At 29.0% G+C, this 11,244-nt stretch overlaps 1 protein-coding gene and 1 long non-coding RNA gene across 2 annotated transcripts; one reads left to right on the forward strand and one right to left on the reverse strand.

The window, feature by feature from the left end:
* The first annotated feature begins 335 nt into the window (after positions 1-335).
* Positions 336-2,349, forward strand: LOC145956867 (uncharacterized). Its single transcript, XR_014433173.1, has 2 exons — positions 336-1,069; positions 2,173-2,349. It is a non-coding gene; the product is annotated as an uncharacterized LOC145956867 (long non-coding RNA).
* Positions 2,350-5,277: 2,928 nt separating this feature from the next.
* Positions 5,278-9,960, reverse strand: LOC109819243 (putative serine/threonine-protein kinase PBL26). The gene is made up of 5 exons (XM_020384892.3): positions 9,286-9,960; positions 8,523-8,734; positions 8,209-8,398; positions 6,588-6,979; positions 5,278-5,940 (listed from the first exon to the last, which is right to left on the reverse strand). The coding sequence occupies exons 1-5, from the start codon at positions 9,410-9,412 to the stop codon at positions 5,554-5,556; spliced, it is 1,308 nt and encodes a 435-aa protein (XP_020240481.1). The 5' UTR covers positions 9,413-9,960; the 3' UTR covers positions 5,278-5,553.
* Positions 9,961-11,244: the final 1,284 nt, after the last annotated feature.

An 11,244-nucleotide genomic window follows, 5' to 3' on the forward strand; every position in this document is an offset into this window, starting at 1 on the left:
TTATAGAAATTCTCTAAGGATTTAACTAGAAAAAAAATATTCTGCTAAAACCTTAAACTAGAAAATTATGAAAAAATGTTTAAAAGGATATAATAATTTTATCATCGATATAGTATGCTTGGAATAATTAATAAAAATGTATAGTTAGTTGAAATTAAAATACAAGTCTCAACCAATGAAATTATGACACATAAGCAAATCTTAATTTATTTAATTAATATTAATTAACATAATTAGGAGATGATCAAGAGATAAAAGTTTATACTTTTAATGGTCAAGATTCTAATGATGATATTAGTTTCTAAAAATTATAATTAATTTGTAAGATACTTTAATAATTCTACAATGTTCTAGAAAGTTCTACAAAACTCTTCAAAAGTAGATATCTAATTACCAAATAATTAAATAGGTTGGAAGCTTAACTATTAAGATATTCAAATAACTCAAGAAAGTTCTATAAAATTCTACATAATAAAAATCTAGAATGGATTAGATGCTTAACCATTAAGATATTTAAATAATTCTACAAAATTCTAGGATGTTCTATAAATTTCTACAAAAAAAAGGGACACATAATCACCAAACTTAATCATTAAGATAACTAAATAACTCTACAAAATTCTAGAAAGTGGACATCTCATCACCAAACTATTAAATAAATTGGAAACTTAATCATTAAGATACCTAAATAATTCAAGGAAATTCTAGAAAGTCCTATAAATATCTATAAAATGGACACCTAATCACTATGTTATGAAAATATCTTAGGAAATATCAAGAAATATCTACACATCTAGAAAATTGGAGAATGGAGGTAGAGACTAGTATAAATAGGAGAAACCACACACCAAAAAGCTCACCAACAACCCTTAACAACTAGACATAAACCAATGCCAAAGAAACACCCAAAAATACTCCATCTTTTCCACAACCAGGGAGGAAAACAAGGAGTAAACAACTAAAATTTCAAGAAAAAGGGAAGAAAGGAAGAAGATAAGAGGAAGAAAAAGAAGTATGAAAAGAAGAAATCAAGGATATTAGGAGAAAACTAGCAAGCTTGGAGAAATAGGTATGGGTTAGATGTTTAATTTTATTCATGTCTATATAGTTGTAGAATAAATATTAATTTTTACTTATAAGTTTTGATGCATGGAACCTTAGGTTAGTTGATATGGTTTTCTATTGTACTTTTTGATAAATTTGATGCTTTAAGGTTGAATCTTGAAGTGGTTGATTGTGTATGATTGAACGTTTCTATTGAAATTGTTTGAATTGTATTTGAAGAGTTTGATTGAGAATAATTTTTGAAGTGATAGATTAATAGTGATGCACATTGCATATTGCATATTGCATAATGTCATTTTTGAGTCAAAAGATTTTTGGGGGGAAAAGAAAAGAATTTCAAAAAAATAAATAAATATTTGAGAAATGAATTTTGTACCAAGGATATTTGATAGAAAAAGAACAAGTTTTGTAATTTTGAAATGATACTTTTTACGTGAATTCTTTTCTTTATGTTTACTATCCGAGACATTGGTGGCAAGAGATTGATTGAGAATTGTGATAGTGGGAACTGTAAGGACAATTGGCAGTACGAGATGGATAAAGAAAAGGATAAAGTGAGAGAGAGCTTGATATGGTTGTGAAAGTCTGACTGAGGTATTTGTTTTATACTACCAATGTCAAAAGATAGTAAATGGGGTTTGAGCAGAATGGGTAAGACAGGACCTCTGGTCTGGAGGATAGACCGTTGGTCTAGGGAGCGTTTGGGCATGGGCAATCCCATAGATGGCTAGTCTTTATTGATTCTGTGTCGTGGTAGCCTGCCGGGTGCACTAACACTCTGACTACTGTCTACTTGTTCGCGTTTAGTGGGGCATTGCCGAATCACTGGACAGAGTGATGTTAAGCTCTAGCTTCACTAAACACTCAAAAGGGAAAATCTCCATGGAGTATTGAGTCAAAATAATTTTTAAAAGTATATTTTCAGTCAAAATCTGCATCTCATTCTCATAATCATGTTGCATTATTTGGACTATTATTAATGAAAAATCTTATCAATTTGTTATGTGTATTGATAATTGTATGAACTTATTATGCACTTGTCTGATTTGTTTATGTGAGATGTGAATGAAATTAAATGTCTAACCCCATAAATATTTTTAAACCCAGATATTAGAGATCTCATAATGCAGAAAAATTGGATGTGCAGTTAGAAGGTCGGATGCAAAAATCCAGAGCATAGGATGGGGGGTTTTATTTTACTAAGTTGTTATAAGATGGTTTGTAATATCTATTGACTTTTATTGAATAAAACTTTAATTGAATAAATTTAATTCATTTCTTTAAGTATCTTTTCTACATATTATTCATAATAATATAAATAATTAGTTATAATTAGCATATGTAATATGGAAAGGGGGTTACTCTTCCACCCAGCTTCTTGCTTTTAGTGATGCTGATTGGGCTACTTGTAAGGACTCGCGCAGATCAATCACTGGTTATTGCTTTTTTCTTGGTGACTCTTGATTTCTTGGAAATCAAAGAAACAAAAGACTGTGTCTCGTTCCTCATCTGAAGCTGAATATCGTGCACTTGCTTCCACGACATGTGAATTGCAGTGGCTCACTTACTCAAAAATTTACATGTTTGTTGTTCTAAACAAACTATCCTTTATTGTGATAATCAAAGCGCTCTCCACATTGGAGTTAATCCTGTTTTTCATGAACGCACCAAACACTTGGAAATTAATTGCCATATTGTCCGAGAAAAAACCCAAGCTAGTTTGATGCGTCTTCTTCCGGTCTCCTCCTCCAATCAATTGATCACTAACATTTTTACTAAAGCTCTTCCACCAAGATTGTTTGCTTTTAATTTATGCAAGCTGGAGTTACTTGACATCTTTGCGCCTCCAGCTTGTGGGGGCTAACAGAGAAAACAGAGAAAGAGGAACCAAATAAATTAATCCAATAGCATTTCAGCTTTTTAGTTTGCTCTAGAATATAATGAGTTGTCCATTGTCCTTTTCCATTCTTATCCAGAGGATGTAAATATATATATTGTAATCCTTTGCATCATGAATACATAGAATTTTTCACCTAGGCATTGTCCTTTCTTTATGCATTGTTCTTTCTTTATATATACAAAGAATAAAATATAAATATCTAAAATAATCATAATAAATTTAATATATAAAATTATGAGTTCAATATATAAAGTAATTAGGAGTACAAAATATAATATTTTTAAATATATATTCATAATTTAATTAAAGTGATTAGTGAATTTGCCCCACACTTACAATAGTATAAAATGTAAGTTCGTCACTTATTTACATAGTTGTTACGTGAACAAAACACAACTGAACGTTAACTCTTTCTATAGCGTTTTTGTTTTAGCTCCCATGCCATGGTCACATATTCCAAAATAGAATAATGTTGATTAGTACTGTGAAACTTTCGTGAAATGATCACGAACGTGTTATAATGTGACTGTTTTAAAATCAAAAAATTTTCTTTGCTTTAAATTTTATTTCTCTCTAACTCGAGAACAATAATCCATGTGTATTTGTCAAATTTCAGAAAGAAAGAAAAAATTCATACTACAAGCACTATTACTATGAGATTTTTTTTCTTTCTATCTTATCTTTGTTTTAAATAATTTCAATTATTAACTTTATATATATTAAAACCTTGTCAGAAAAAACATTACGAGGATATCTAAGTTGAAAATACAAACAAAAATATTATAGAATACATAAAAATTCAGGATTCAAAATGATGCTTTTAAATTGTACAGAATTAGTTAATTTTGATTTTTTTTCTATATTTCATCTATTTAAAATATAATTAGTTCATGCTTTCAACATAATTAAGTGCTAACATGACTAATTAACAATGCTGTCAAAAAAAATATGACTAACAAATATCAATACAAATTAATAAATCATCGATTTAATTCTTAAAATTGTAATGGTTAATTAAATTATTTTCTAATAAAATTACTGAAATGATAATTTTGTCCTTGAAATCGTATATAACCAACTAATTTACTCCATGAAATTGTAAGGAATGGTTAAATTGGTTCTTAAAATAAATAAAATGAAAAAAATGAAATCTAAAATGGTGAATTATCCATTCATTCAGTCCTTGAAATTAATAAAGGTTTAATGCTTTAGTGGGTCTCTGAACTTTTTACTTTGGTCTCTAATCTTCAAAAGTTTATAATTAGGTCTTTTATCTTCTAATTGTTTTTAGTTAAATTCTTTTAATTAATTTACGACAGTTTGAAACCTCCACAAAATTTTGTTATAGTTTTATTTATATTAAACTTAATTATAAAAATTGTAAAATATAAAGAATCTATTTTTTTAGTTTAAGACTTAATTAAAAATTAAAAAAAATCAGAAATTAACTGATACATTAAACCAAATTATAATGGCATGTCAAAGTGATCCTAAAACTAAAAATAATTGGTAACACTTTTTTTTTCCATATTTTAAAATTTTGCAAATTATGTTCTTAATTAGGTTCTTTTTTTTTTTTTTATTCACTCAGCGGAATTGAGCATTTTGAAAATGGTAAGTGTTAGAAGCAAGAATTGAACTCTTAATTTCATTTTTTTTTTCTACTACTACCATCAGATCCACTAAATCATTCGCCTTTATATTATTATAAAATATAAATAATCTATTTTTCATAGTTTAGAGACATAATTAATAATTTTCTAAACTTTTAAGAATCAACTGATATATTAAACTAAATTATAATGACTTGTCAAAGTGGTCCTAAAAATTAAAAAAAAAAATTGATTATACTTTTTTTCAACTTTTAAAATTTTGTAAATTTTTTTTAAAGGTTTTTTTTTTACATTATTGCAATTAATAAGCATTTAGAAAATGATAATTATTACAGGGAAGGTTTGAACTCTTAATTTCATTCTTTATAATATGAGGATTCTAAAAAATAAATCTCGTTAAACTTATTCCTTAATAATTCACATTCTATATCAAATTTTAATAATTTAATTATTTAATTAAAAATTCTTAATACATTAATTAAATTTACAAATTTTAAAAAATTTAAAAATTATTTAATATTCTGTTTCATTAATTCAAATTAACATATAAAATTAATCACCAAATTTACTTATTTACTATTTACTATGTGATCTTATACATTCCTTATATATTCCCTCATATTATTTTAATCATCACCACTATATAAGCAAGTAATTACTTCACTATTAATATATCACATTAAAAATACAGAGAACCCATAAAAAAAAAATGTTTCTCCATTTTCATTGATAATACTAGTGTTCAAAAGTTTACATAGGAGTTGTGTGGATCACACAACACCAACTCTTGAAACGGTGCTCGCAATATTTTTCTCTTATTAATGTCGCTTGAGTTATCACTCTTGACAAGCTTTTTTGTATTTTTCTCGAAACAAATAATGGGCACCACTTTCTGGACTATAAAGAAAAGTCACAAATACATAGTTACATGCATACATATTAGAGTGAAATGATATGAATATAATTGTAGTGGATTTACACAGAGGTAGAACTTTCACGCAATGGTGCTTTGTTCCTTGTACTTGTACCCCATTCAATGGCTTCAGCAACAGCCCTTTGGCGTTCCGTGACATAGTGATCATCATCAAGAAGATTCAAAGGGGCACTATTGGCTTCTTGTGGTGGGGAGGGCATGTCAACAACGGGTTCAATTCTTGCAAGGTCTTGATTCCCTGGACTTGTCCCTAGGAAACTAAGGGCAGTGACAACATCACTGATCAAGGGCCTCACTGATGGCTCTTCATTAAGGCACATGGCTGCTACTGCTACTGCTTGGTGCAATGACTTTATTGGAAAATTTCCTTTAAGAAGGGGGTCTGCTAATTCTTGGTATTTGTTAGGGTCCTTGAATACAGGATATGCCTGATTGGTATAAAAAAAACTTAGTCCAAATGCAATTTTACATTGCTGCATTGAAGAAAAAGTAAACTACACAAGTAATTTTCTTGGTGATTAGAGTTTATGCCTAAAGGCACCTATAACATGCTCTAATAATTAACCATGCATCCTTAAGAACAAGTTCTTATCAATTCAAACAACAACACTTGAACATATTTATTTCCATTAAGGATGTGTTATTGAATTAAAAAATATATATATATTTACATGTCATTGTTTTATTTGTCAATATGATGACATTAATATCAAATATTGATGTAGCTAAGTATGTTTTTTTTTTATTGTAATAGTGGTAATGCATATGTTTCATATAATGGCATTTCAAGATAATTTTCTTTTTAAGAAATAATAATTTTCAGTGGATTAATTTGTTATCATATAAAAGAAATTAAATCAACATCTTGTAAAAATATAAAAGTTTTTACAATCCCACCATTTAAATCCCTACACAAACTTTAGAAATTGATTAAATTATGTAATCCTCCTTGAACTTTTTTCTTTCGAGTGAAATTTTTTTTTTATTTTTTATGTTGACTCTTAATCAAAAGTATCATTCATCAAATTCATTAAACACTTAAAAACGCTCATAGAATATGAATAGGGAAACTCACCCAAGAAACTAGAGTTTGCTCCCGTGTTGGTCTTGTGTTATCAATGGCTCTCCTTCCAGTGATCAATTCAAGCAAAACAACTCCAAAACTATATACATCTGATTTTACAGTTAGTTGACCAGTTCTTTGATACTCAGGGGCACAATATCCATAGGTACCCATTACTCTTGAAGAGACATGAGACATGTCCCCAGTAGGGCCCAACTTTGCTAGTCCAAAATCAGAAAGTTTTGCATTGAAATTTTTGTCCAACAAGATGTTAGAAGATTTTAAGTCACGGTAGATGACTGGAGGATTAGCCTTGTCATGCAAATATTCCAAGCCTTTTGCAGCATCCAAAGCTATTTTCATTCTTATAGACCATTCTAGAGGTTTTTGCTGTGGATGAAGATCTGCACCAAAGTTCAATAAAATGTTGATAATGAAGTGATATATTGATTTCTTAGTTAAAATTAAGGATGTTACTCACACACCAAATTTCACTAGTTTGGTCTCTCCTTTTTCAAAGGAGTTTGATTTATTTGTTAGGATATTTAGAATATCAAAAAACAACACTAGATTAATTTTAGTGTATCCATAGTTTTAAAAATCGGACCGGTCATCAAACAGGTTAAGGTACTGGGTCAGTGAGTCAAAGGTTGAACCGGTGGGTCACTAGTTGAACCGTATGACTCGATTTTTATTATTTTAAAAAAATATATTCATGTTAAATATATTTTATACTTATAAATTTTAATAAATTCATATCGTATTTTAAATTTCAATTTTTCTATCTTATTTAAAATTAATTTTATTGTTATTTTGTAAAAAAATACATAAAAAAATTACATGTTAATCTGTATATTAATACAAATTAAAAATATAAATGATATATACATATATAATATGTTTGTAATTGATATCACAAAATAATATATGTAATATCTACATAGATATTATATTATTAAATATATAATTTAAAATTAATAATATACTATAAAAGTTATTTAAGTTGTACATATTACAAACAAATATATTAAAACAAGTAGTCATTGATATATTTAATAAGACTATTTGCTCTTCCATTAAGAGATTCAATTTTCATTATTATTTTTGTGGTTTATGGTCCCTTAAAAAAATAAATAAATAAAAATGTGGTTGAACCGGTTTGACCCACCGATTCACCGGTTGAACTGGAAAATTGACCGGTTCAATCCGATTTAAAACGGATCGATTGCATAACCGATCCAACTTAAGATTTGGACCGGATAGACCACCGGTTCCCGGTCCGACCACCGGTTCGATCCGGTTTTTAAAATACTGAGTGTATCACATTGATGTATAATTATTAATTGTCCCTTTCACTTGTTTTATATTTTGTTTTACCAAAAGTCCATTTAATATATAGTAACATGATAAGGACATAGTTTTTTAATCTCATTATTCTACTTAAATTTTCTAATTTTTTTATATTTTATTTTACCAAAAGTACATTTAATATATAGTAACATGATAAGGACATAGTTTTTTAATCTCATTATTCCACTTAAATTTTCTAATTTTTTTTAATGTCAGTGAAAATAGTACGTATATATCAACATTAAAATTTTGAATACAAGAGATACAAGCAAGTAGAACTTACCAAGCAAATGATCTTCAAGAGATCCCAATGACATGTACTCATACACCAATAATCTTTGATCTCCATCTGCACAATATCCAATTAGACTCACTAGATTTTGATGGTGCAAAAGGCTCAACATTAAGACTTCAACAAGAAACTCTCTGTTTCCTTGTAATCCATTCCGGTCAAGTTGCTTCACAGCTACTTCCTATATATTTAAATGAGCAAATGTATAATATATATATATATATATATATATATATATATATATATAACAATATCATTAGAAACACAAAGAACTTGAGATGAAAAATGAAGTGTTATTATCCTACCTGGTTGGTTTTTTCAAGTTTTCCTTTATAAACTCTCCCAAAACCACCTTCACCAATTAGGCATTCTTGTCTAAAGTTCTTCGTGATAGCAGCCAATTCCCTAAAAGTGAATGTTTGGGCAGCAATGTTTTGGCTACCATTATCTTTGTTTGCCTCCTTGTTTATTTTAGGTTCTGTTTGTGGGTTTGCCTTTGCCTTGTGAGTATGATTATCTATACAAAACAAAATGATTCATCAAGCATCTTAAGATATGAATTTTCATCATATAACTCATTCATTTGTTTTTCTTTCTAGAAATATATATTTCAAACATAGTACAATGAAAGATTATACTAATAAAGTTTTTATATATGATAAGAAGAAATGACAGAAACATAATCATAAAAAATTAGTTTAACCTTCAATCTAGAATACAATATATGGTGTATAAAATGAAAATGAAATTAATGGGAAGGTCAAGGATGCAAATATAGGATTGAAATCACTTGTTTTTGTCTCTTGTGCATTAGAATTAAAAATAATGTTTTTTAATTGGTGTGACAAAGAATGAGACAATGAATGATGACAAAAGGAAATTCAGTTTCTTAATCAAAATGTAGAGTTGGGACTGAAAACCTCGATGGTGAATATGCACATGATTTCTATATTGTTTACAAAGAATTGAATTTTCCTCATAATTCATACTCCTTATATCAAACTATATAAAAAGTTCATGTTGATCTTTTTTACAAATGAAATATATTTCATTTTCAAATAATTTTACCTGGCCGTGGCTGAGTTAGTTGGGCTGATTCCTTGGGAGAATGAGTACCATGTTGTATCCTTTTTCCATTCTTAGGTCTCTTTTCTACTTTCTTTTCATGGGATGAAAAACATGAAAAGCAACTCATTTCTCTACGATGATGATTAAAATGCTAAAACTGAAAATCTTAATATTTTTTCAGGAAAAAAAAGTTAGTCAAGAAATATTTAAATTTTAAAATCCTAGAACCCCCAAATTTCCAATCTATAAACAAAAGGTTCCTTATATATTTCTTTCCCCTGATCACAAAACAAAATATGATACAAATTCAGAATGATTTTAGAATTTGAAGAGGAAGTGATGGAGAGTTTAATATTTGTCTTAAGGATTAATGAAAACAAAAGAACAAAAACTCAAAGAAAAAAATGATCTTAGTTCTTTATCTCCAAACTTTTAAGGAATTCTGAAACAGATAGGAAAAACAAAATCTAGTGGGGATCCAAAACCAAAGAAAAATAGATAACAAGTTTCAAGGACAACCCAACTGAAGATGCAAACCCCATCAAAACCCAAATGCCATGCAGCGAATGGGGCCTGTCAAACCAAGAAACAAAGAGACACCACGGAGAAGTGTGTTAGGTCAAGTCAGTATGGGAACAAACTTGGTTAACAATATTTTTTTGGTGTTCCCGCACAAAATGCCAAGTAAAATGGAGATAAGTTTGAAACATTCTCTAAAACTGTAAGAGAGAGAGAGAAAGAAAAAAATAACAACATACAACCAATTCCAACGTGTGGAGCAGAGTTCATGATGCCGTTAAACATGAGAATTACAATCCATCATAGAATGAGAGAAGACAAATTGATGCAAATTCAGTCCATATTTTGAAAGAGTATATGATACGATAAATATTATATTTCCTTGCAAAGTTTAAAAACCTAGACCATAACAAGAAAATTATTTTGTGGGTATCTCATCATGATGGTAGACACATGCAAAAAGAGAAAATAAAATACAAGAGAGAAGTAAAAAATATGATAGATGATATGATGTTGTAAAAAGATTATAACAAAGGAGTTGACATCAAGTATAACATTGTTTTAAAAACCGGATCGGACCGGCCGGTCGAACTGGTTGAACCGGGAACTGGTGGTCCAGCCAGTCCGAATCTTGAGTTGGATCAATTATGCATTCGACCCGTTTCAAACCGGAGTGAACCGGTCAGTTTTTCAGTTCAACCTGTGAACCGGTTGGTCGAACCGGTGGGTCAAACTGGTTCAACAAAAAAAATTTAATAATTTTTATACAAAATAAAAATAAAGATAATTTTAAATAAGATGAAAATTGAAATTTAAGATAGGATATGAATTTATTGAAATTTATAAGTATAAAATATATTTAACATGAATATTTTTTTTAGAAAAATTAATAAAAATTGGGTCATGCGGTTCAATTAGTGACTCACCGGTTCAACCTCTGACCCACTGACCCAGTACCCTAACCGATTTGATGACCGGTCTGGTTTTTAAAACTATGGTTAGGAGCATTATTTTAAAAATTGGATCGGACCGGCCGATTGGACTGGTTAAATCGGGAACCGGTGGTCCAACCGGTCCGAATCTTGAGTTGGATCGGTTATGCATTCGACCCGTTTCAAACCGGAGTGAACTGGTCAAATTTTCGGTTCAACCAGTGAACCGATTGGTCGAACCAGTGGGTCAAACTGGTTCAACAAAAAAAAATAATTTTTTATATAAAATAAAAATAAAGATAATTTTAAATAAGATGAAAATTGAAATTTAAGATAGGATATGAATTTATTAAAATTTATAAGTATAACATATATTTAACATGAATATTTTTTTTAGAAAAATTAATGAAAATCGGGTCATGCGGTTTAATTAGTGACTCATCGGTTCAACCTCTGACCCACTGACCTAGTACCCTAACCGGTTTGATGGCCGGTCCAGTTTTTAAAA

The sequence above is a fragment of the Cajanus cajan genome, chromosome 4, assembly GCF_000230855.2.
Source record: "Cajanus cajan strain Asha chromosome 4, NIPB_CcT2T_4, whole genome shotgun sequence".
Lineage (NCBI taxonomy): Eukaryota > Viridiplantae > Streptophyta > Magnoliopsida > Fabales > Fabaceae > Cajanus > Cajanus cajan.